The sequence below is a fragment of the Malassezia globosa genome, assembly GCF_000181695.2.
Source record: "Malassezia globosa CBS 7966 chromosome Unknown mgl_sf_3.1, whole genome shotgun sequence".
NCBI classification, from domain to species: Eukaryota; Fungi; Basidiomycota; class Malasseziomycetes; order Malasseziales; family Malasseziaceae; genus Malassezia; species Malassezia globosa.
Window position 1 is genome coordinate 762,339 of NW_001849871.1, and position 24,242 is coordinate 786,580.

At 50.4% G+C, this 24,242-nt stretch overlaps 15 protein-coding genes across 15 annotated transcripts; 8 read left to right on the forward strand and 7 right to left on the reverse strand.

The window, feature by feature from the left end:
* Positions 1-148: 148 nt before the first annotated feature.
* MGL_1678 (uncharacterized protein) lies at positions 149-1,193 on the forward strand (the record flags this gene model as incomplete). Its single annotated transcript, XM_001731443.1, has 5 exons — positions 149-253; positions 291-494; positions 532-608; positions 687-858; positions 897-1,193. The coding sequence occupies 5 exons, from the start codon at positions 149-151 to the stop codon at positions 1,191-1,193; spliced, it is 855 nt and encodes a 284-aa protein (XP_001731495.1).
* Positions 1,194-1,266: 73 nt separating this feature from the next.
* Positions 1,267-2,055, reverse strand: MGL_1679 (uncharacterized protein; the record flags this gene model as incomplete). Its single annotated transcript, XM_001731444.1, has 1 exon — positions 1,267-2,055. The coding sequence occupies one exon, from the start codon at positions 2,053-2,055 to the stop codon at positions 1,267-1,269; it is 789 nt and encodes a 262-aa protein (XP_001731496.1).
* A 174-nt stretch (positions 2,056-2,229) lies between these two features.
* MGL_1680 (uncharacterized protein) lies at positions 2,230-2,832 on the forward strand (the record flags this gene model as incomplete). Its single annotated transcript, XM_001731445.1, has 1 exon — positions 2,230-2,832. One exon carries the CDS (start codon positions 2,230-2,232, stop codon positions 2,830-2,832), a length of 603 nt encoding a protein of 200 aa, XP_001731497.1.
* Positions 2,833-2,951: 119 nt separating this feature from the next.
* Positions 2,952-4,715, reverse strand: MGL_1681 (uncharacterized protein; the record flags this gene model as incomplete). The annotated part of the gene is made up of 1 exon (XM_001731446.1): positions 2,952-4,715. The coding sequence occupies one exon, from the start codon at positions 4,713-4,715 to the stop codon at positions 2,952-2,954; it is 1,764 nt and encodes a 587-aa protein (XP_001731498.1).
* Positions 4,716-5,630: 915 nt separating this feature from the next.
* On the forward strand, positions 5,631-6,266 carry MGL_1682 (uncharacterized protein; the record flags this gene model as incomplete). The annotated part of the gene is made up of 1 exon (XM_001731447.1): positions 5,631-6,266. One exon carries the CDS (start codon positions 5,631-5,633, stop codon positions 6,264-6,266), a length of 636 nt encoding a protein of 211 aa, XP_001731499.1.
* A 1,840-nt stretch (positions 6,267-8,106) lies between these two features.
* On the reverse strand, positions 8,107-9,150 carry MGL_1683 (uncharacterized protein; the record flags this gene model as incomplete). Its single annotated transcript, XM_001731448.1, has 2 exons — positions 8,107-8,926; positions 8,978-9,150. The coding sequence occupies 2 exons, from the start codon at positions 9,148-9,150 to the stop codon at positions 8,107-8,109; spliced, it is 993 nt and encodes a 330-aa protein (XP_001731500.1).
* A 306-nt stretch (positions 9,151-9,456) lies between these two features.
* Positions 9,457-10,527, forward strand: MGL_1684 (uncharacterized protein; the record flags this gene model as incomplete). Its single annotated transcript, XM_001731449.1, has 1 exon — positions 9,457-10,527. One exon carries the CDS (start codon positions 9,457-9,459, stop codon positions 10,525-10,527), a length of 1,071 nt encoding a protein of 356 aa, XP_001731501.1.
* A 367-nt stretch (positions 10,528-10,894) lies between these two features.
* Positions 10,895-12,229, reverse strand: MGL_1685 (uncharacterized protein; the record flags this gene model as incomplete). The annotated part of the gene is made up of 1 exon (XM_001731450.1): positions 10,895-12,229. One exon carries the CDS (start codon positions 12,227-12,229, stop codon positions 10,895-10,897), a length of 1,335 nt encoding a protein of 444 aa, XP_001731502.1.
* A 491-nt stretch (positions 12,230-12,720) lies between these two features.
* On the forward strand, positions 12,721-13,866 carry MGL_1686 (uncharacterized protein; the record flags this gene model as incomplete). Its single annotated transcript, XM_001731451.1, has 1 exon — positions 12,721-13,866. The coding sequence occupies one exon, from the start codon at positions 12,721-12,723 to the stop codon at positions 13,864-13,866; it is 1,146 nt and encodes a 381-aa protein (XP_001731503.1).
* A 485-nt stretch (positions 13,867-14,351) lies between these two features.
* Positions 14,352-16,307, reverse strand: MGL_1687 (uncharacterized protein; the record flags this gene model as incomplete). The annotated part of the gene is made up of 1 exon (XM_001731452.1): positions 14,352-16,307. One exon carries the CDS (start codon positions 16,305-16,307, stop codon positions 14,352-14,354), a length of 1,956 nt encoding a protein of 651 aa, XP_001731504.1.
* Positions 16,308-16,828: 521 nt separating this feature from the next.
* MGL_1688 (uncharacterized protein) lies at positions 16,829-18,814 on the forward strand (the record flags this gene model as incomplete). The annotated part of the gene is made up of 1 exon (XM_001731453.1): positions 16,829-18,814. One exon carries the CDS (start codon positions 16,829-16,831, stop codon positions 18,812-18,814), a length of 1,986 nt encoding a protein of 661 aa, XP_001731505.1.
* Positions 18,815-19,876: 1,062 nt separating this feature from the next.
* On the forward strand, positions 19,877-21,468 carry MGL_1689 (uncharacterized protein; the record flags this gene model as incomplete). Its single annotated transcript, XM_001731454.1, has 2 exons — positions 19,877-20,207; positions 20,258-21,468. The coding sequence occupies 2 exons, from the start codon at positions 19,877-19,879 to the stop codon at positions 21,466-21,468; spliced, it is 1,542 nt and encodes a 513-aa protein (XP_001731506.1).
* Positions 21,469-21,575: 107 nt separating this feature from the next.
* MGL_1690 (uncharacterized protein) lies at positions 21,576-22,235 on the forward strand (the record flags this gene model as incomplete). The annotated part of the gene is made up of 1 exon (XM_001731455.1): positions 21,576-22,235. One exon carries the CDS (start codon positions 21,576-21,578, stop codon positions 22,233-22,235), a length of 660 nt encoding a protein of 219 aa, XP_001731507.1.
* Positions 22,236-22,293: 58 nt separating this feature from the next.
* MGL_1691 (uncharacterized protein) lies at positions 22,294-22,677 on the reverse strand (the record flags this gene model as incomplete). The annotated part of the gene is made up of 1 exon (XM_001731456.1): positions 22,294-22,677. The coding sequence occupies one exon, from the start codon at positions 22,675-22,677 to the stop codon at positions 22,294-22,296; it is 384 nt and encodes a 127-aa protein (XP_001731508.1).
* A 518-nt stretch (positions 22,678-23,195) lies between these two features.
* MGL_1692 (uncharacterized protein) lies at positions 23,196-23,702 on the reverse strand (the record flags this gene model as incomplete). Its single annotated transcript, XM_001731457.1, has 2 exons — positions 23,196-23,551; positions 23,690-23,702. 2 exons carry the CDS (start codon positions 23,700-23,702, stop codon positions 23,196-23,198), a joined length of 369 nt encoding a protein of 122 aa, XP_001731509.1.
* Positions 23,703-24,242: the final 540 nt, after the last annotated feature.

The following is a 24,242-nucleotide window of genomic DNA, read 5'->3' on the forward strand; positions in this document are numbered from 1 at the left end:
TTGACAAATCAAGAATGTGGAGGCCTCCAAGACTCACTACCATCTTTGGACCAGGTTCCTGTTGGGAAGCATACGTTTCTGACGAATATAGAATATAAAGACAGACATCCACAAGAAATTTCCAAATCGATTCACTGATACATATCCTATGACAGCGCACAGACCGACAGATGAGCGGCCTGTTCGGCCACAACCGCATCGCTTGATCCGCGGTGCACAGTCCTCCTCTTCCATTCTTGTGAATAGCTGCCAGGTACGCGCAAACTTACTTTCTTGTTTACTTTGATAAGAGAGGCAATCCGGTTCTACAGCATATCAAGGGCGTCGCCTGGGAATATGCAGACATTGTACCTGACTACCAAGTCGGCATCTCCAATGGGGTGCTGTTCCTGAGTCTAAGGTATCATCGCCTGCACCCAGAGTACATTCACATGCGCATCCAGCGATTAGCGCACATGTACACGCTCCGCATACTACTCGTAGTGTGTGATGTGGTATGTTCCATATAAGTAATCCCGCCGCTGACCCCAGAATGACCATCAACCAGCGATCCGCGAACTAACTAAAGTTGCGCTTGTAAACCAGATCGTGATGATCGTGGCTTGGAGGTATGTTTCAACATGAGTGCTTGATTCACTCTGCTGTGAACCTTGACTATTTCTTTGGTAATCTTGCTTACAAGACAGCGCTGAGGAAGCTGCCCATTACTTGGAGATCTACAAAGCCTTCGAGCAAAAACCACCTGATATGATTCGCGCGAAAGTTGGTGATGATAGTCTGAGCGTACTTCAGTCTGTCTTGACAAATGTGCGTGGCATCAACAAAACTGATGTCCTGACCCTTTCAACCCGTTATCATGTAAGTTGCCAAAAAAAAGAGTCGCGTCTTACTTGCAGACCTTCCGTGATATTGTTCATGAATCGTCAGAAAATCTGTTCATGCTTCCAGGCATGGGTGACACAAAGGCACGCAACCTAACGCGCGCCTTTCGGCAACCTTTTCGCACGGACGCGCCGCGGTCATATTCTGATACTGATGCGCCTGTGCCTCTCTCCGAACATTCAAAAGCATTTGAGACCGAAACCCCTTCGAACGCTGCGCGGCCCAGTGGCCTAGATTCTCTACCTGAAAACTTCGAGTCACTTCCAGAGGAAGAACAGCTCCGTATCGCTATGCAGCTAAGCATGGAATAGCCGTTCTTGTGTGTATGTTCGTCGCGTATATGTATATAGAGAAAGTTCACTTGCTAAAATACAATTTCCATTACTAGGAAGACAAGAGCAAAACGCCATTCACACAACCATCATTCTCTGGATTATTCGTGATCTGGGCATATTTGCCCCAGACGACCTTGCCACTAGTCGTCACCATTCCCAAATCAGACACATTCACCTCAATGATAGTGCCTTTGGTTAGAACACCCAGTTGAGTGTACATGGGAGATTGTGGATTCTTTTTCACGCCAATAATCGGTAATTGGAATGTGGCTTTCAGATCAGGGTGCGTGATGTGAGCCTTTTTGAATCGCAAGCCGGTAGGTCGAATAAAGCGCTCCAGTTTTGGCGGCTTGCGCGTGAAGTTGTCACCTACAAATGTGGCCTTTGTAACCATACGTTTCCATCCATTTTGCTTGCGCTTACCCGTTTTAACAACGCGGAATGCTTCATCTTCTGCAATCCCGCGGACTTGTGGCAGCGGCACGGAATATCGAGCAGCCTTATCCTTGCGGCGCTCCTTGACGGCACTAGACAAGGCCTTGGCATCCCGCTGGCCTTCGCGGTCAAGCAGGTATGCTGGAAGTGCAGTGTCTGGGTTACTTGGTGGAGCAGCCTTCTTCACATCGCGTTCTTCGTGCTGCTTGATGGTCTTCTTCATCTGCACCTTCTCCGCCCGACGTTTCTTGTTCAGCATCTTAGCCTTGAGACCAATCGTATTTCGAGCCTGTGCGGCTGCACGGTGGGCACTCCTTGCCTCTCTCTTTCTCATACGCTCCTCATGATCGAGACGCCGTCCATGGCGCTTGATGTGCTCCTCAATGTAGTCATTTTGAGGCATGCCCACTCAAACACAATGGTATACAGGTAGGTGATGCCAAAAAAAAAAAAAATTGAGATCAAGTGGCTAAGTCCCATGCATGTTTAGTCATGTTATACACTTCATTCCCCCGGCCTAGGAGCAACAATGGACAATGGTACCGACCTAGTTCCTTCACATTGCCATATACGCGGTATGGGCAGTATGGCATCCGAATGGTTGTCTGCATTTGGGACCGGCGGTCTTCCAGGTGAACCAGGCCTGATGGAAGAGCTCGATATTAACCTTCCGCATGTATTAGACAAGTCTCTCGCTGTCTTGAACCCATTCCACAAGTTCTCGCCAGAGCATCCAAAAGATGCACATATGATGGATGACACAGACCTAGCAGGGCCTCTTTTGTTTTGTTTTGTTTTTGGCATGCTGCTACTTCTTTCGGGAAAGTCCCAGTTTGGATATGTATATGGTGTCGGCCTCTTGGGCGTCATATCTATTTATTTTTTGCTTAATCTTATGTCAAAAGGCGGCATTGATGCATCTCGCGTCACAAGTGTCTTGGGGTATTGTTTGCTTCCACTCTGCTTGCTCAGCGCGATTAATGTGTTCATAAAGCTAGACGGGCTTGTGGGCTTCATTGTGTCACCCCTCTTTATTCTGTGGTGCTGCACGTCTGCCTCGGGCATTTTCGTCTCCATTCTCAATATGCAGAATCAACGCGTCCTTGTGGCTTATCCAGTCGGCCTCTTTTATGCATGTTTTGCTTTGTTGAGTGTCTTTGATGTTGGCGCATCCAAGTGACGATACATTCTTCGCAACGACGGAGCTGGCAACTTTATTCTTAATATCGATGCGCGCACATAAATCCGTCTTATTTATACATAGTGTATACCCTATCCAGTATGTCAATTTAGCAGCGCTCAAATACGCGGTCTTGATTTCGAGTCAGTGTCACACAGCGGGTTGATATACTTACATAAATCTGGCAGGCTTGCAACCTGTGTTATAACATCTTCAGGCAATGATGAGGTAACGACACAGCGTCCGCGAGACCCGTGCATTTGTGCAAACCACACATGCTGTACAATCCAAGCTTCCTTCTCATCCATGTCTGGTCGTGAATCATTCGTGCAAGTGCCCCAGCTTGGCGGTACATGAGCAAGTGCCAGCTCTCTGCACATTGTGTAAAAGCATCCTTTTTCATTATCCCAATCGACTTGGGGACCAAGACGAAAAAACAATGACGGCAAGCGCTCGAGCGAAAGTCCGAAAGACCCGTGTTGAGGAAGCAAAGTAGGAATTTCACACACAGTGTTGTTTTGCAAGTCAATGCACAGTCCAAAATAGTCCCTTAGCATTTCAGCATGACTCCGAACCTTTCGAGCTACACGCTCAATTACTTGCTTTCTAGAGAGACCTAAGGCAGCTTTCTGCTGATCAGCCGGCTCCCTGTCATAACCAAGACCGATCAGTTCAGAAAGCGATGGTGCCGGATCCAAGCGCACTGTAGCAAGCGACCCAAACTGCCTGAGTGCCAGCTGATACCCAAAATCTTCGATAAGCAGGCCGTGCTGTACAAGATACAGCTGTGTGTTATGTTGAATCAAGCTGAGGCCCTTCTGCAAGTCGACGATGCCAACGAACGAATGATTTTGCAAGATATTTGTAAGTCTTACATGGTGTGATGCTAGGCATTCTTGACGAAGTTCACGGACGCTCGTGAGTTTACACTCGTTCTGCAAGATCTTATCAGAGGATGGTGTGCGTGAAATAGTGCTGGGGATTTGCACCATTCCATCCAACCTCTGATCACTGTTGTCGACCCGAACAAGATGTCGGGGGTCATGTCCACGAGAACGAAGCACTTGCACTTGGTTTTCAGATACGACTTGGCCTAACGGCACGTTACGCGTTGAGTAAACACGACACGAGCTTTGATCGGCCAAAATGTCCTGCACCCGGGCCGTAATCAATTCAATGATATCTTCCTCATCTAGAAAATGCACTTCTTGCTTTGTTGGATGAACATTAACATCGATACGATTTGGCTCGATCTCGAGAGCCACATAGATCCAAGGATACTGTCCTTTAAGCAGCACTTGTGCATACACGGACTCCAGTGCACGCTTTAGTGATGGACACTCAACGAGACGATGGTTGATAAAGCAAATAAACGTTATTCTCCTGGAAGACCAATTGGCGTTACTAAACCATCCCTCTGCCTTGAAACCAAGCTTTGCATCAGAAAAAGTGCTTAAATGAAGAAGATCTCGCGCAAGGTGAGAGCCATAGATTGTACGAATCATGTCAGGGATGGTAGTACGAGCATCAGCCAAAGTTTGTAAATCCATACTCGCATGTTCTGCTCTCTTGCATGAGAAGCTAACTCCCAGAGGACCATAATGTAGCGCATACTTTGTTACGACATCAAGCGAACGATTGTACTCTTCTGACGCAGAACGCAAAGCACGCTTACGCTGAGACGTATTAAAAAATAAGTCCTGGGCCGTAATAGACGTTCCATTTGTGCCGGCACACGCCCTGGGTTCAGAGGACAGTGTGCCGGCACAAAAATCGGCACGATATGCGCAAATATCATCAGCCCTTTTGGATACCACGTGCACCGAAGCTGAAACATAGCTAATACTAGCAAGAGCTTCGCCACGGAATCCAAAAGTTGTCATGTTCGTTAGATCTTCAAACTTGCGAAGTTTAGACGTGGCAAATCGCTCACACAATAGTGGCAAGTCATTTTTCCGTATACCATGACCGTTGTCTTGTATATGGAGAGATTTGATTCCGCCTTCTTTGAGTGTAATTTTTATATGTGTGGCAGCGGCATCCAAACTATTTTCAAGTAATTCTTTCACAGCATTGGAAGGTCGATGAATGATCTACACGGAGGCGTTAGAACTACGCTCGTTCAAGCGCATGCACGCATATTAAGAAAGGATAACTCACCTCACCAGCAGCAATTCGGTTTACGACTTCTTCCTCTAGCCGCTCAATCGGTCGGGTTTCAAACACTGCTGCTTCGTTATCGCCATCGCCTGAGCCTTCCATGGCCGTACTTCTCTGAACTACGGCTGCAGGTGGAGGTGCATCGCGCGAGCCGCGATCTGAACTATCCTTCTTGCGCATCAGAAAGTGCTAGGCCCATGCGCACGTTTTTCCCCTGGCGTGAACAAAAAAAAAAAAACACACACACACACATAACAAAGTAGGTGATTAGTCCCAACAATGAAACGATTATTAACTAACGTCTAGTCGAATTATAATATGTCAGAAACTATGCAAACGACAGGATTTATTGCATCTGAGCTATTCTGACGCACTGTTGGCCAAAAATAGCGACAGTGAATTAATGGAAAGATGCCCGATGGGTGATTGTGATTGAGTCATTTTTGATGGGGAATTCAAATCCTGAAATGTTCCTTTAAAAAGAACCAATAATAGACAGGAATCTCTTACCGGGCTACTGACTTGAATTTGTGCAGAAAATTCTTGATGAAAATTTGAGCCAGCGTGTCCGAGCATTAGACGTGTATATAAAGTCCAAGGCTTCAACTGTTCGTATCGTCACCCGTAACAAAGTTATCATGTACTTCTCTTGCGCTGCTCTCCTCATCGCCGCTACAGCAGCTGTTTCGAACGCTGCCCCTGCCGGGAACACTCAGGATGTTGCTGGCGTGCTGAACTGGAAGAGCAGTTCGTCGCAGTCAGAATCGACAATGTCGCCATCGACACACCGCACTTCGGCTCAATTCGCTTCGGCTTTCCTTCCACCTCCTGAGAAGCGATCCAGTCCCTCTACTGACTCGAACGGCTGGACCATTTACACTGATGCCAGCATCTTTGACGACTTGACGGTTCGTGACGCTCCTGCCACGCAGAAGCCAAGCACTGACTCGAACGGCTGGACGATGTACACCGATGCCAGCATCTTTGACGACTTGACGGTTCGTGACGCTCCTGCTACGCAGAAGCCAAGCACTGACTCGAACGGCTGGACGATGTACACCGATGCCAGCATCTTTGACGACTTGACGGTTCGTGACGCTCCTGCTACGCAGAAGCCAAGCACCGACTCGAATGGCTGGACCATCTACACCGATGCCAGCATCTTTGACGACTTGACGGTTCGTGGCACTCCTGCCACGCAGAAGCCAAGTACCGACTCGAATGGCTGGACGATGTACACGGACGCCAGCCAGTTCACGTACACTTTGTACTAAAGTGGAATGATGTGATCGGGAATGTATGAAAATTTCGAGGAGTGAATTCAATCGACTATGTGCTTTGCTTGTTTGAAGTCGATCAAAGTAGGAAATTCGAAGTAGACACCAGTAATGCGAGTTGCAATGGAAATGAAAATTGATGTGAGGTTTTTTACAGGACCGAAACGTAAGTTGACGAAATGCTTACAGATATGTGTGATGCATGTGTGCTCAAACCATGTGTGCACCAAGTGTGGTGAAAAACGTATATGATGCAGGTAGTATGAAGTCATATTAAAACTAGTGATTCTAATAGGTACTTAGGAATCTTCAGAATCAGAATCTTCGTTTGGGAATCTCGCGCGTTTTGATGCGTTCGTATCTTGATCCGCTGGGCGTTTCCGCGAGTGTTTTTGTTGCATAGCATCAAAAACACTCAGACAGCCGCGCAAATTAAGATCAATTTGTTTGACACGATCCAAATCAATAGCAGGCTTAGGTGCACTTGCGCTGATAGGAGAACTAATGACTGATTCAATCAACTGAGAAATAGAGTTTAATATCGACTCGACTCGACTCACAGAAAGACCAAAGTCGTATACATGACTGGACTTGGGATATTCGTGTGAAGACGAATCCTGTGACAAAGTCGAATCTGGAGAAAAGGTCTCATGCTGGAGCGTCTGCTTTTTTCGTTGCCATGCTGTTCGTTCAGATCGTTTTTGCTTAAATAGTTGCGCGCTCCGTTCTTCTTTAGATTCAAGCCATTTCTTTACGATATCTTTTCCCAGGAGGGGTTCTGGATCAGATGACGAAGTCGAGATGTGACACATCCAACAGGAAGCTAAAGCGATATGTGACGGCGTGTACAAAAACTCTGCGTCAGTGAGTCGCGAAAGATGCAGATATGTTTGCGCTTTTCCGGCCAGAAGAAGAAGATCCTCTTGCGTCAACTGTGGCATGACTGTCTGTATATCCAAGATAAGCCCATATAATGCGCGATGTGCACCATGAACGCCCAGCTCAAAGTCCAGACTCTGGACCATTCCAAATTCCAAATCGCTTATAATAGACTCTGTTACATCGCCTCGTGCAGCTGAAGGTGCTGAACTGGTCTTCTGCTGCTGCTGCTGAGTAGAAGCGCCAATGCCCTTATTCACATGCGTACAGAAGTATGTGAGAGGCAATGGGTAGTTTTCTGCTTTGGACGACAGATATATACTCGTGAGCCTAGGGTTAATCCCATGTATACATTATACTCACATGATAAGTTTCGGATGAAATTGCATGCATGAGTTCCTCAGATAAAACCGCTTCATCATCGTCATGGCTGTGGCCTCTACCAGAGACGGAAGACCAAGGGCTTTGACAATTTTCCCGATCCGTAAAAGATAAAACTGGACAATGGCGACTTCATCTTCCATTGACAAAATAGTCGGTCTTGATGCGTCCCCCGCAGAAGATGAATACGATGATATGGCGTTACACGCGCGGGTATGGGTGTCAGAACGCATGGACGTTAGTGTCGACGGGCGAAACATCCAATGACGAGCCTGGCTCGATTCGAGAAACGCAGGGCGCGGTCCGAACGAAGGAGGATGCGCATCCAATGGAGCGTTCAGCCGTTCACTCAGAGGTTCTGGCTCAGTCCCAAGCTTCCAAGCATGTTCTACGCCTGTTTCGTCGCTTGGCATGGCAAGGGCTGGGGATGGACGCTTGTGGAGATTGACCAGAATCTTACGCGAAAAAGGATGGGCTGTGGACATTGATGCACGAGCATTCAAGTTGCATGTACATTCATTATAAAGTTACAAGTACACGAAAATAAGCGCACATATTTATATAAACAGGGGAGACTCTAAGACACAGAGACAACGCGCTGGCTTGCATCCTCTGCTAGTTTTGATTCAAGGAGCGTAGATAGTTCCTGAACGCGCGCAGCCGCGCTGTCTAGAAGGGCCAAGATGGTCTGAAAAGGGAGAGATGCACCTCCCGCCTTGTCTAAGACACAGATCTCGCGCTGCGCATTCATGACGAACGTAATGGTGGAATGCGCAAGTGTTTTTTCAAGAAGTGAAGGGTCAAGAAGAGTAACAGGGACGGCAATGGCATTAGCAGGCGCATCGTCGACCTGCATTGCCAGCTGTTGCTGCTGACGTGCGGTAACTGCAAGTGACTGAGCTTGAAGCAAAGCGTGCTCCTGTTCCGTCTTTGGTTCCAATAAGAACACAGCATACGAAACACACAATGGAACATGATGACACGCGAGTGGCACGGGAACCCGTTCATCGGATGAATGTACCGTTACAACGCCATTTTCAACAGTGACCTCTGGCCGCCGGTATTGACGCAAAGCCAGCATACTAGCCAGAACAGCCGCATCCACACTTGCGCCTTGGTCGGCGAGAAGATGCACCGTCAAGCTCACGCACCATACAACTTTGCCTGCAATCACACAGAGAGCCTCGCGGTCTACGGCCTCTGTGTTGCGCACTGCACGCTCTAGCAGACGCTCGAACAGGGCAGCGCGCTCACGTGATTCGGACGCACCGAACATCCCTCCGCTGTCGTACTCCACGCCAGCCATGGGGGAAATATCAGCATGAATTTGGACAAGGCCTTCGTACGGACGGTCTCTTCGTGGCTCAGAAAGGGCTGCTTCAACTGAGGCCACAGCACTGAGCATTAGCTCGCTTGCTACAAAGCAATCATGCGACAGCGATACTTACATTGTGTCGCCCAATTGAACTTGACACCATCCTAGGCGTTCGCTAAAATTCACCTGTACTGGCCGAGACTGGAAGAACCTGCGCCCATCAGGCCGAAGAGCTGTCGTTCTCAATGCACTCTCGACAAAGTCATGCTCTGTGATCGACGGCTGCACGACCTCTCCGACAGGCATGTTTAGGGTGCTAACTTGCGTATCCCTGCCCAACACAGCCTCAACCGATCAACCCCTCAAAAAAGAGGGGCTGGGCTGTGAATTGGTTAGTTGTACTAAACAATGTGTAAAATTTTCCTTTTTAGTTCTGGGGACATCGTTTGATGCACGATTAAATGAAATTTGTCCAATGATTTCTTCGTGTTCTGATGGACGTTGAAACATTGATTGCGGACAAAAAAAATTGAGACAGCCACTAGCAGACCTTCATCAACTTCATATATATATACAGTGAGTTACAACTTCCCTAAGAATTACGATCCCACGATGTTCGCTTTTCACATTGCAGGTTTAATCGCTGCCGTGGCCGCCGCTGCCTCGGCAGCGCCCGCACAGGTTTCGTCTTCGGGATCTTTGACATGGGCGGTTCCAGGCACAGCACCTGTGGCTACACCGCTTTCGTACACAGAGCCTGTGAGGAAGAATGCCACGGGCTCAATTGGTCCGTCTGTGACCCTGTACAGGCGTGACAAGTCCACCCCTTCGGAGGCGCCCGCGATTTACTTCTCCTCAGGATCTCTAACTTGGGCCGTACCAGCCACGGCGCCTGTGTTCACGCCGCCTTCGTACACAGAGCCTGTGAGGCGAAATGCAACGGGCTCGGTCGTCCCATCAGTGACCCTTTACAAGCGGGACGCAGCGCCCGTGCCTCCTCCGGCCTCGCCGACCCCAGTTGATGAGGCTGCTGAAGCTCCACCCTCTGCGCCAGCATCTGTGCCTCCTCCCGCTTCGCCTGCCCCAGTCCGAGAGGCTGCTGCGGCCCCATCCTCTGACCCAGCCCCAGTGCCTCCTCCCGCTTCGCCAGCTCCAGCTGATGAGGCTGCTGCGGCTCCATCCTCTGACGCAGCCCCCCCAGTTACTCCAGATGCTGGTCTGCCCAAGCCAGCTGGCAAGTTTGTAGCGAACCTCAAGTGTACGGACTTCACTGCTGGCGGCGGCTTGAACATGGACGGCAAGCCTGTATCAGTGAACGATGCTCAGCTAGTTGTCGGCGGACAAGCTGTGCCATTGACATTCCTTGAGTGCAACTCCTCAGTGATGGGTCTCGAGTCCCATGGTAAGCTGCATTATGGTCTTCTGTCGCCCAAGGGTCAGGAAAAGAAGCAGTGCATCCGTCCTGCCTTCCTCGCCAAGCCTGATCAGCACCTGCAAGTCCAAGACTGCTCGCTTACGGATGACAGCTCCCAACTCACCCAGATATTTGAGTACAACGAGGAGACGAAGGGCATCCAGTTTGCCGGTCGCGTCGCACCAGGCAAGTTCTACGTTGTTGGTCAGGATGACAAGTTCGTGACTGTGTCTCCAAGCGGCGAGTCAAAGAAACTGTCGCTCAACTAAGTGCGTCTCTGCAACGCACGATAGTGCCATGATTGTCGTTGGGTTAGACTGTTTTGCGTTTCACTAAAGACGTTATTCCTCTATACTTGAGTATATTCTTGTATATCATTGGGCTAGGAATCATCCAGCGGTTGTTTGACGAGTCTCTGATGTTGATTGAATAGGTTTATGAAATTCAATGGCTATAGCTTGCACGGTTAGCGATGAACATGCGCCTGCTGAACGAAGAACTCTCAAGAGTAAGCGGAAAAGGTATGGAGAATTGCTGCACAATCGCGACGCACGGGCAGAGCGCTCCCTCATGCGTACAAGCTCAAAGATAGAACGAATGGTTATGAACAAGTAAGATAGGATATATAGCTGTAGATCAGTCGAATGGAATACGCCTTACAGGCATGTGTTTTCCGGGTGGATGTTGACCGCTCTCTTTAGCTTGTTGCTCGGCTGCAGCAAACACACTGGGGATGGGAATACCACAGCAGTCGCCCCATCCAGCAGCTTGTCCCTCGCCGTGTGGGGCATGACCATGAGCGTGGATAGAGTGTGATAACAGCTCGTTGGTAGCAAATCGATGGCCATGGTCATCCTCTTCGACATCCACGATATAGTCATCTTCGTCTACATGGCCGAAACTTAGAAGCTCGCCAAAGAAAATATGTTGGGCAATCGGCAGCTTCTGCAGCACCTCAGCACGATACATCTTCACCATGCCGTGGTTGACCTTGCTCCACGACCGGACGCCAGAGATGTCGTCCAGCATAGGCGAGTGCCAGCGAAGCGACTCAGTCTTGACCGTATTTATGGCTTGGATACATGCAAAATACATGTAGGAGCGCGCACACTCGTCGACAATTTCAACGTCATGGATTGATTTCGGTCTAAGGTACGGGTGGTCTGCCAGCTGACCAGCACCCCACAAAAATGGCAAGAAATGGTAGTCGTCGAGACCCCAAACACCATGACTTCCAGCCGGCTCGAGCCAATATGTGGCCTGGATGACACGCATCGTCTCGATGTATGCCCAAAACACTCGGAGAACGATGCATTTGGCGTCGCGATGCAGGTCCAGTACACCAAGCTTTACAAGGCATAGGAGCCAGCACAAGAAGTTCAGTTCCATTCCACTTCCGTAGTCAATGCGTTTTGCATTACCCCATGCTTCATAAAAGTAGACGGCCACCTCTTTTCGCGACCGTTCGTGCTCTGCACGTTCAAGGCCTGGGAGTATCTGCATCAAAGCATCCGTCTTGTCGACGATTTTTTGGTACAATTCCCGAAATGCAGGGTTTCCGAATCGGGACATCTGTGCAGAGTCGGTATCTCGAGGTGTCTCGTCTACAAGCTTGTTCACATGAGCAATGACCTGCAGAATCGTTCGGATCGATGGGCTTTCGACCATGGGCTCGTCCAATTTATGAGACTTGACAGACTCGTTACAAATCTGAATCATACCCACAATTTCAGCATATACTTTCGAGTGTTTAAAGTGATCTAAGTGACGCTGAGTGAGAATGCGCTTGCGAGGAAGTTCCTGCCCTTCGAAGCCATCCACAAAAAGTGTCGGCTCCAGAGCGCCTTCAAATGGATCTTGTGGTCCCGGTGCATTGACCTTATTCTCGGCATATGATGGGTGATGAACAGGTTTGCGTAGTTTGTCTATTAATACATGCTGTGCTTCTGACACTGTGGGTCTGGGTGGCATGACAGTCAGAAGGATAGGTCGGAGCCAGAGAGACTGGGACGACGACGCATGAGATTGTGTGGAGAGAGACGCACAGAAAATAGGCCCCATTTTGATGCATGTGAATCTACACATCGATCAGACACGCACCGCGGTGCGTCAGACGGTCAGGTTTATTTTACAAGAGCACAATGGAAACTGCACCGTCCTCCTTATCGCAGAAATGCCACAACATTGTAGCAGCATACTTACGTTGCCATGGCTTATTCAAGACCCTTGCTGCTCTGGAAGAAGAGAGCCAGCCCACAACTGACACCACGTCCTCCACCACATACCAAAACGTACCGTGTGATCTACGTACGCTGGTCGAACATGCAGCATCAAGTGCAAGTGCACAGGCGGCAGCGGTCACGAAATCAAATGAGCCAGAAGATATAAAAGCTGCTCTAGCGTCGCTGTCAAAGAATACGCATACGTCGTATGCGATAGAACGGACGCTGGACCACTTGCATATGTCAAACATCCTTAGTGTTGTGCCAGTGACGTATCCTGGCGCTGAGGGAACATGTATTGCCACTACAGGAGCGGACAAGCGCATTGTAATTACACATGTCGCGTCAGGTGAGTTGGTCGGCTTGTTGGAGCCGACAAGCCAATCTGCATGTGGTGCACATGGTCATCGAGCTGCCGTGCTCGCTGTTTGCCAGCATTCGACTGCACCACAGTACATGGCTACAGCTGGGATGGATGGTTTAGTCGTAGTATGGGATACGAGACGAGATGAGCCAGTCCAGACACTAGACGATCATAAGCGCTATGCGGTGCGCGTCGCGTTTAGTGAAGATGGCATGTTTATGAGCAGTGCTGGCTACGACAAAGCGGTTCATATCTACGCGAACCAGAATGAGCAAGGGAGTGAGCAGCCTTACTTTGTTCGGATTCATACGATTGAAACACAGACGAACCCAGAGGCACTGCTTTTTGTGCAGGGCCCTATGACACCCGATACCCATGCGAATGCTTCACAAGAACGCGTTCGTTCTTGGCTCGTATACACCGTGCGCGATCGTGTGGAATTACACTATGTTGCGCTGCCTCATGAAGGAGCTGAAGGTTCCGAGCCTGAAGCTGCTACACCAAACTGGTCCATATTAACATTCAATACGAACCCAGATCCGGCGGATCATCACGCAAGCTACTCGCTGCTTGACCTGGCCTTACATCCCTCTGGCAGATACATCTCGGCCCAGACGGGCGATCACGGTGCAGCTCATACACTAAGCCCGTGTTATGATCATTCGCTCTCGCGCATTCTTCTTTTACCACTGTTTTCGGAGCATCGCCACACGACTCTTTGGACGGGTGCACCATCATCCGCCTTTACGAGTCCACGACACGCATGGCGTCCATCAGGCGATGGTGCCTGGGTCACAGGAGACGATGGTGTTTTACGTCTCATCGGCTTGGATGGCCATGTTAATGCTCATGTACGCACTCACGGCGTAGCTGCTGAGTCTACTTCGAATGCGACTATGGCTGCGGCTGAGTGGCGATATGGTGGCAACACCATTGTTAAGGATGTGGCTGTGCTGCCCGACGATCGCGTTGTGAGTTGCGGCTTTGATCGAACTGTACGAATTTTGTCATCGACGGTGTAAGTCTCATTACAAGTTCACTTTTATGTCCAACTACTGAATGAAATTGAATCTTCTTGCTGGACACAAGAGCATAAAGGTTATCGAGTAGTAGCGACATTCATCTCACAAAGACGTGTCAACTAGTTTGCTCCCATTCAAGCACGAAACTATATGCAACGGTCTTTTGCACCCCTGCACGTTGGTCTAAGTGTCCATTTCACTTCGCCTAACCTACACACAATTAGAGTCAATTTCTACGCCCTAACAACAACCACATGGTCTTTTTCGTAACTGGCTTTCCTTGTAACTGTCCGCGCAGATTGCTGTCGCCCTTGTCGAGCGCCGTAGAAGGTCGGGAAGCATCTCCCACGAGACTTTCTGCAGCAGATTCCATCCGAACGATTTCCTTGTCGGTGACGGGCAGTTCCAATGCGCGCGTCAACACATCTTCCTCTGTCAGTGGTCCAGGATGCACAAATACCAAATTGCGTATCACCGCACTGCGGCTATCGCCACCGCTTGGTACATGCATGATACTGTCTCGGCTCAGGGCAGATAATGGCTACCGTTGTGCGCAAAAGAAACACATATCCATAACACAAGAACAAATCCCAAACGCGTAGAAGCGTTGCCCATGGCAATGTGCGTACAAAGATCGGCAAAATCCACCCTGGCAAGAACATGATCGGCTCAATGTGCAACTCGCGGAAACGCTGATGCAGTGACGGATCGACCAGGCGGACGAGCTCGTCAATAACCAGATTGTCAACGCGCAGACGACGCATGTCGCCGGAATAGATGCGGTCCAAGCCGTATCCTTGTACAATGCCATCCAGGAGCCAGAACGCATCTTCCATGTGCAAGTGTGTGAGAAGAAGGCCAACAAGAAGGCACATGCCCTCTGTGTAGCCGACGCTCGGATTGTAGTAAGCATATGCATGTAAGATAGAGCGGATCGTATCGCGAGTTGATCCATTCAGCCCCTCAAACGGCTGGGTCAGGGGGAAGCACTGATTCAGATCCTGCTCAATCAGTGTCGAGAATGAGTACCTGTCAGGATGTTGTTGTGACTCCATACTCGAGCGACACAAGCGCTCAAATACACCTGGCTTCGGATGTACATGCCGCTCCGCAAGCATGAGCCACACACGACCTCGTAAAGGATTCGGCACACCCACATGCACGAGTTGGAGAGCTTTTTTGTGCGCTTTGGATGACATGGTAGATCGATCTGTAAGTATTGTGGTCCATTGTTGGAATAGCTGGGCTCTACCAGGAAGTGCATGTTCCGACAGATCCAACGCTGGCTTGGATCGAGGCGAGCCATACACATTCGGAGCGGGTCGTGGCAGGGGTGCGTCAGAAGACGTAGAGGGACGTGCACTCGTGAGTGACGAAGGTGACGACACGCAGGGCGTTATCCTGACAGATGATTGGGAAGGACTCATTGACACGGCACTCCGTAGCAATGGTGACGATGTGGTTGGCTGCTGGCTTAGGCCACGCGGCATACGATTTGGCGAGCCATTGTTATTGGTGACGGTGTGTCGCGAACGTGTTGGAGTCATGGGCAAAGGCTGCATCAAATCGACTGGTGGATGTGTCGCACTTCTTGCTGGCGAGCCTTTTGTTCCGTGGCTATCCATCGACGAACGAGACGGGCTGTTCTGGACCTGGTCGTCTTTACCTAGTAGTCGGTTGGGCATTTCGTCTGACATTGCATCCAAGACTTGGTCGATCTGCCGCGGCTGTGTCATGGATTCATCACCTAAAGATGACGTTGACACGGGTGAAGTGGGTAGCACGTTTTTGGTGGGCGTCGACTGCATGTCGCTTTCAATGAATGTGGTGGGGCGGAAGTAGGCATCATAGATTGAGTTGAGAGTCTCGTAGTCCTCTTTTGAATATTCATCAAACACATCACCGTCAGCACTCCGCGCATCAGCAGAACTCTTTGACGCAGAGGCGAACAGCAACGCGTCAGGCACAAGCTCAGGCGTTTCGGGTTTGACTGCCGCTTTGTTGTCCTGACCACCATCCATAGCTTGATTCATGTTCACACTTGGAGGGTGCTGGACATTATCTTCATTCTCTAGAGGTACAAGCACACGGTCCGGCGGCACTAGAAAGCCCATCAGTTTGGCAGCCGGCGCAAGCAGGCGTTCTTGAGGAGGGAGACGCGCATCAACCGTGCCTACGGATCGGAGTTTGGGAATTGCGTCCATATCTTTTCGCTGGAAAAATCCAATCGAGTATCCACAAGAGCCCAGAAACCAATGGTCAGGACGCGTGGTTTCGCCAGGCTCTGTGAAACAACACAGAACGGTCACCAGCTCACCTTTTCGAAACGCGAGTCGTTGATCATCTCCTGCTGCATCCCGCGTGGCAGATGCCACACATGTTCCAATGCCACGATGCTCAACAGCAAAGCGCGACCATTCGCGCCGTGAATACTCATCCATGGGGTGAGCGTTGGCGTGCGTTGCCAACAGCAACAATAAATTGCAGGCAGGCGTCCCTGAGTGCGTGCGGCGCGCGCCAGCCGTTCAACGTTGCATTCGAAAGCCCAGTGCCACACATCTCACGTGATGACCACGTGTGTAAGTAACACCTACGCTAGTGTTGGTGTCTGTCTATGAGACAGGGACATGCATATGAGTGAAGCCGGGTGAGGGGCCAAAAGGAGGAAGAGTGGTCGATAACAAAGGTACACTCACGTACCATCTTTCTTTCTCTTGCTGGCTCTTTTAGTACGCAGCATGCGTGCGGCTGCCCCTGCTGCCACTGCCACCTCTATGGCGCGCACATCTTCAAGTCATCACCAGAGTGCGGCTTATGTGCTCGAAGGATGTACGTACCTTTGCCCCACTTTCCACGTCGCTCTAGTTACTAACCACCACCGCCATTCCTAGACGAAGCACTCGATGTGATTGGAAACGGTACCTTTGGACTCATTCGAAAGGTCCGCCGGAAAGCAGATGGCATGCTCTTTGCGCGGAAAGAACTAAATTTCGAGCGCATGAGCGAGCGCGACCGCAAACACATTGTGTCTGAGGTCAACATTCTTCGTACCCTACAACACGAGAATGTCGTGCGCTACGAGGAGCGGTATGTCGACACGGAAAATGGCATTTTGTATATTGTCATGGAGCTGTGCGAGGGCGGTGACCTTGGCTCTGTCATCAAGCGATGCAGGCGAACCAAGACACATCTGCCCGAGGAGACGGTATGGGCCTATTTTGCGCAAATGACGGCAGCTCTTGAAGCTTGTCATTACCGGAAAGTGCCTTCCAGTGCCACTAATGTGGGTGCGCGTGCCGTACAGGCGATCTTGCATCGCGATCTCAAGCCAGAGAATGTGTTTTTGGATGCTGACCAGAATGTGAAGCTGGGCGACTTTGGTTTGAGCAAACAAATGGCTGCTCAGAGTTTTGCTAATACGTATGTCGGTACGCCCTATTACATGAGTCCCGAGCTGGCTACAGGCCAACCATACGACATGAAGTCGGACGTGTGGGCGCTTGGCTGTATTGTTTACGAACTATGCGCACTGTCGCCGCCGTTTGATGCTGAGAATCAGACGGAACTAACACGCAAAATCAAACAGGGTACCGTACCTGCTCTTCCACGCACGTACTCTCGTGATCTTCAGGATGCTGTCCATGCGATGTTACAGCTGGACCATCGTCGTCGCCCTACGACACGCCAGCTACTCCAGATCCGCCAGATCAAGATGGCTTGCCGAACACATGACATTGCCGTGCTTCATAAAAAGGTTTTGCTTGAGAAAGAGCGCTTGCAAGTCCAAAAGCTGGCCCTTGATGAGCGTGAGGCAAGTCTCAGTGAGCGAGAGCAAAAACTTCTGCAAGACGAGGGTGCATGGCATCGCTCATCGGCGGGCTCGTCAACACTCTCGAAGGCGCTGGAAGACCGCGCACTTGCACTGAATCAACGCGAGCTGGAGCTCTGTCGTCGAGAAGAGGCGTGCGCTTCGCACCACCAAACCGCTCTTGAGGAATGGGAGCATCAAAGAGCCCTTATGCAAGAGAAAATCAAGTTGCTGCAGCAACAACTTGATGAGACAAAGACGGCACTTTCACAGGCTTCTATGTCTGACGCAGCATCCTCCTACACGCGTCCCCGGCCTCGCAAGTCAACGGTCATGTCAACCCCGAAAGGCGAAGAATTTTTGCGCTCGCGAATAGCCGAAGGAGCTCTTTCACTGCAGTCGCCACCAAGAGCCGGCCGTCAGTGTCATGTGGCTGACGATGAATGGGTGGACGATGAAGATGAGCCACTACACCGCGCAGCAACGGCAACCGCAACAGGAACAACAACAAGAGCTCCACCTCTTATTGGACGCTCTCGTCGTGCTGAAGCTGATCTTTCAGACTGTTCGATGAAAGATGCGTCGTGTATGTGGCGCGAAGCACTTCCATTCCGTGGACGAGCCGAAGCCACACCTGCCAAGGCGAAGCGAACATCACTCCCTGAGACCGTATTGGAAGGTTCAGATGCACCAAGCTTGCCGACGTCGCGTACAATGCCCATGAATTTGAACAATCTCCCTCAGGAGCCTCAGTGGCACCTGATGGAAGAGGATGAGCGGCCCTCTCCCTTCCTAAAGCGTGTAAATCGTATTCCTCTTGAAAACCTAAGATCAGACGGTCTGGCTGACGACACAAATGCAGGTATGCGGCTGGTCCCAGGTCCTGCTAAGCCTCGATCGGGCCCCATCCGGACCCAAGATGCTCATGCCGATCAAGAAAATTTGTCGAGTCCCCGAGCACGAGTCCTTGCGGACCACCGCCGTCGACGCTCATCATTGCTTCGGCCATCTGAAGCACGTCCCATTTACTCGAATAACACGTCTCGAGTTGAAGCTCTGCGTTCACGCCCTTCAGGAATTCCGCACAGCCCCTCAGCCCGATCGTTGCGCCCATTTTCCGCAGCTCAACGGGCACGGTAATAGTGCGTGGACATGTCAGCCGCTTCCCCCCATCTCCTGTTGTGCATCAATGTACCATCACACTCTTCTACACTCGCAGTGCTTTTTCTTTCCTGTTTGTTGTTATGACGCTCACGGTGGTTTGCTAGTAGTGTATCTGTTATGTATTAGTTCCATGTTTCCTGATGCCCAACTGCATCCTTTAGTGGAGCCTTCTCCACCGCTTTTATTGTATGCATAAATGGTCTGCTTGGCTTACTGCAGCGCGAAGTCCACATGGGTCTTATTACTGTTTGCACGCGCACACACTGACCAACGGACAACTACGTGCTCCTTCCATCATTCTTGTACCATGATCACTCCACGCATGCACCGTGTGCTGCATTTGACCAAGCCACTCCGCACATTTGCAACAAGTGGGCGCCAATCATCAGATGCTCCGTTCCAACGGGCCGGCCCTATGCCACTTCCGAAGGAAGATCAGCATGAATTCGAGCGCCTTGTTCGAGAAAAGCAAAGTGCGTTTCCATGTGCATTGGAACTGACTCCCAAGACCAACTACCATTCACCTCAGAAACAAAAGATGGCGAAGTGCAAAACCTACATCCAGATGCACGCAGCGCACCAGCAGTCGAGTTTGAGGGTTCCACAAACCCTCAAACAGGCGAGGTGGGCGGGCCAAAGACGGATCCTCTTAAGTGGAAATCAGAATGGTCATTCGGCGGCCGCACTGTAGATTTCTAGTGGACTCGGATATTCTGGTGATTGAATCTAACCTCAAGGCATGTAGGGTAGGATGCGTGCGTAAATGTTATCACCAACCAGCTTTTATCGGATGTGTGTCCCTTTCGACAGGAATTGATTATATAGACGTATATATGAGTTGTTTCTAGTCCTCCCTAGGAGGTTGCGCCAATCTGCCATCGATTGCACTCACTCATCAGGCGCTATCTGCCCACCGTTCACACGAAAGGGGATAGCGTGCACGTGATTTTCATGGCCCGATCGGCACGCGTTGCGAGTGTGCGCGTGTATTTTTTTCTGCAGTAGGCACACAACTTGGATATTGAGCGCCGCCGCGCGATGACCTCCATTGTCCAAGCCGATCCAAGTGCTTTGACGACGCCGAACACTGAGAAGCGGGTCCAAGGCGCACCCGCATCTTCCAAGAAAAAGAAAAAGTCCAAGGGAAAATCTGTGCCTTTCTCCGCTATGTCTATGACGGGAATGCCTGCCGAGAGAAACGACAGCAACAGTAGGCATGACTCGCCTGCGCCAAAGCGACGAAGAGCTCACTACACACCAATTTCTGGTGGTATTGATCAGTCATCGCAATTGGCATTGGATCCGTCCTGGCAGACAATTATTGCTTTCCGTACATCTTTCGGAAAAGGATTCCAACGTGTTCTTGATGGTTTGTACCTGGCGTATCTATTATTGTTCGCGACTCACACACGCATACAGCTACCTTCAACTTAGAGTATGCACGACAGATTGTCCGTCAAAAGTACCGCTTGGAATCAAGTACACCTGTTGATTTATCGTACCAGGCAACCGATGGAATGAGCATTGATTTAGAAGACAGCGAAGATGTCCGTGCTTTCCGGGTTTATGCCTCGCGAGAGCCAATTGTCACTATAAAGGCTGACTTTGATCAGTCAAAAATGGGCTCTTTGTCCGCACCTTCGATGTCATCTGCGCCATCTGCTGCCACAGAGACACCAGGCGCCACACCATCCAAGTCACGAGGTCGTCGCGGCCGTTCCAAGACATCGTCGTCCAACGCCCAAGTGCCCGAAAATGATGCATCATCGGCACACGACTCCATGTTACCACCGCCACCATCACAAGCATCTGCTACACTACCATCTGCGCATGAAGATGCGGGTGATTCGTCTATGGCGGAAGTGTCTGCTGGTCTACATCAAGCAAACGAGGTGCAGGAGACGCCCAAATCGGCTAATCGAAAGCGTAAATCCAAGCCCATTGAGTCTGAACCAGCGCCAGGATCTACCTCTGAAACAATAGAAGCGCCAGCGCAGTCATCAACACCTGTAGCAGAGCCTGGCTCAGCAGCACAGCCGGCTATCCCCCCAACATCTCACAGTAATGAGCATGAACAACGCGGTACGCATGTTGCTGCTAGTTCTGCAGACAACGACGAAAGCCGCGATGATGACGAAGATGTGCCTCTTTCTCAGCAATCTTTGAGCTCTTCTCAGACGGTGCCACCGTCATCGCAAACGAATCCTCCCTCTTCACAGGAAGCACCATCGCCAGATAAGCCGCGCCGACACCGCCGAACAAAAGCAGAGATGGAGGCGTTCCGTGCGGAGCAGGCCGCGAAAAAGCAGGAGAAGGAGCAGGGAAAATCAATGTCCAAGTCGAATCGGCCTGACGAGCCAGATACAACCGTCGACACCACGGCACTGGTAGGTGACGAGACTACTGTGATTCACGAGCCTCATCATGATGAACACGGCACTAGTGCTGCCGCATCCGTACAATCGCTGAAGAGCCAAGACCCTGCTGCAATTCAGCAGCGCCTAAATGAGCTAAAGGCAAAGAAACAACGGAAAAATGCAACAGAACGCGAAGAACAGAAGCTATTGATGGAATTAATTGGCAAGGAACAGCAGGCATCGCCCGGAGTGGATACCTCTTTACGTGAGTAGTTTGCGCGTCTGGGTAAATTATGACTGACATGAACCCTTGTTTTACGTAAAGGGTTTTAGATCGTACATCCCATGCTGCAACAAATGATGTTTCTTCCTCGTCACGTATGACGGAAGCAACTCGCGAGGCGGAAGAAGGCGGTGGTCAAGACGAATCTGCTATATCAAATGCGGACGATAGTCAACCCTTCTTTTCACAGCCCGAGTCACATACACCGGCTTCTCCGACACAGGTTCATGGCCCTGCACCAAAGCCATCTGAGCCCATGGAAAGCACGCCCCGCCGTACGTCCTCATCTGTCTTTGTTGATGCACTCGAGCGTCCTCTTTCTTCTGATGCTTCGGCTCAGACACAACGAAGTACCTCGGGGCCTTTCGCGAAGCTGTCTGAGCTGCGTCCTTCGGCACTACGTCGCACGGTGTCTCGGCCAGAAGCTACGAACCTCATGGATCAAGCGTCTAACAGAAGTGCTCGAGCGTCATCTTCGAAAACGAGTGATGGGGCCAATGGTGCATCCTCTGCAGACATCACGGCAGGCACACAAACACCCGAACAACCTTGGAACTCTAACCCTGCTAGTGAGTCTGGATCTGACACGGAATCCGACACGAGCACGTCGGACTCGAGCTCCGACTCTGATGATGATGCCGCATCGCGCCCGACACTTCCTGCCTCCAAGATGGCTGGTGCTAATGTAACTGCTTCAGAAGACAACGCTTCCAGTGCCAAGCGTAAGCGCACATTTTTTTCGGCACTTAGTGAATAGTACTAGGACTTATTTCATGTAGTGTAGACAACTGTGATACCTGCTATCAATGGATGAACTAATATGGTAGAAGAGCAGGCGATTGCTTGCGAAGTTGTGGGTCTTGATGCAATGCGTATGGATCAGAACGGGGTGTCACGCCGCGCTGCATAAGACCCACAAAAGGCATGACGTTCCACTCAATTCGGAAGTCGAGAGATGTAACGTTTTCGAACGACTTGGAGTATTCGCGCAATCCATATTTGTTACGCAAGTAAGATATACGGATCCTTTTCTCATCATCGTTGCGCACAATCTTGTCCCATACCACGACGTCTTGCGTGCCATAACGCGGCGAGTCATAAGACGCTGTCAAACTCAAGAAAACCTGCTTCGTGTTCCAATTGAACAGGGGTTGGGTATCAAAGTCCAAATTTAGTCTTGTCTCGACAAAGTGCTGCATGCGCCGATCAGCATGCCGTCTCGCGCGTCCATATACCCTAGATGTCAGTTACTGTGACGAACATCACGTACACGTCGGCCTTCTTCACGTGGATCGTTCCTGTTGGTTCGCCAATTTGTAGTCCGGTCAAAGCGACTACAGCCAAAAGCACGCTCACCGTACTCAAAGCGAAAGCTGACACTAAATTAAGTCGTTGCAAAATACTGGGGACTGGTCAATTCTATGCAGAGAGCCAAACGCACTTGAACATGATTGTTGATGATCACAATACATTCATCCCCAATCGATGGCCCATCCGTGATCCGATGCCACGTGGAGTCTGCCTCGTACCTGTAGCGCAATCTGCCTAGCCTCAGTTTTCTCTCACTAAACTCCATCGCTGCCGAGCCTGGATAGTCCAGCCAGTTTGCTACATAGCCAGTTTGCTACCTACATCGTCCACACGCGCACTGGACATGGTCCAAAGATAGTCATTTACGCATAGTTCTCGCTTGAAAGCGTCAGTTATCGCATCACAATCACACATACGCAGGGAAGTAGTCATACTTGTCGTGCGGCAGAGCACCCTTTTGGAGCTTGAGGATGTGTTGCGGCGGCGTGGAAGGGAACTTGGGTGGCATATTAGAAGGCGAATACTTGTGTTGAGATTCCATATGCACCTGCTCCAGCACTTGAGTGAAGGCCGTGGGTGAGGCGAGGTCGTCAGGACGTGTCAGCGCAGTCGTCTGTTGCGACTCAGGCGTCGGCAGACTCTTTGTGCCGTCCTCATTAGGCGCAGCAAGGAGCAGCTCCGTCAAGTGCTGCTGCGTCACCACGTCGGTCTGGGGGTACTTGCGACGGAAATCGCGATTGTAGTACAGATTGTCGGCAATGTCTTGCAATCGTCAGTGACAAGCGGGTATTCAACATACCGGAAGCTATTTATTCAGTAATGCACAATAGCGTGAAAACAGTATCGCAAGCGTGAGCAAAGAAGTATGTTCCCCAAAACAAAAAAAAAAAAAGAACTTACCCTTCGATGGCATTACCGCAGGCTTTTCAGGCCGAGACGCTGGTTGCGGAAACCTGTTCTGTATTCATTAGCATGCTGCCTAAAAATATAAGCGAGCCACATACCACCAAGGGCAGGGGCGAACCCGTTGAAATTTCCCTGTTGCGTCAATCGATTCGCTGGTGCACCGAAGTACATACGGGTTCGTCGAGAGCATTTGGTGCACTTTGTGCCAAAATGGCGTACGGCCTCTCGGTACATGGTATGCGTCCGGTGACTCGGGCACCTTGTTCAGCAACGTGCGCGTAGCTCGAAAAACGGACATCTTGATGAGTTTGACGGTAGTGACGGTGAGTACACTTTTCAAGCATTGAGACTCCGTTGATTAGTCAATCATGTGAGAGGCGATCCCGGCCGCGGGTGATCGGGTCATGAGCAGTCCTGCATCGGGAGATGAATTCATGCATCATGTCCAGCCCGTCCGCCACGCTCAACCGGCTAGATATCATACGTCTCACTACCACCAATGCACTATCTAGATATTTGCAGTACAAATAAAATGATAGAATTGAAG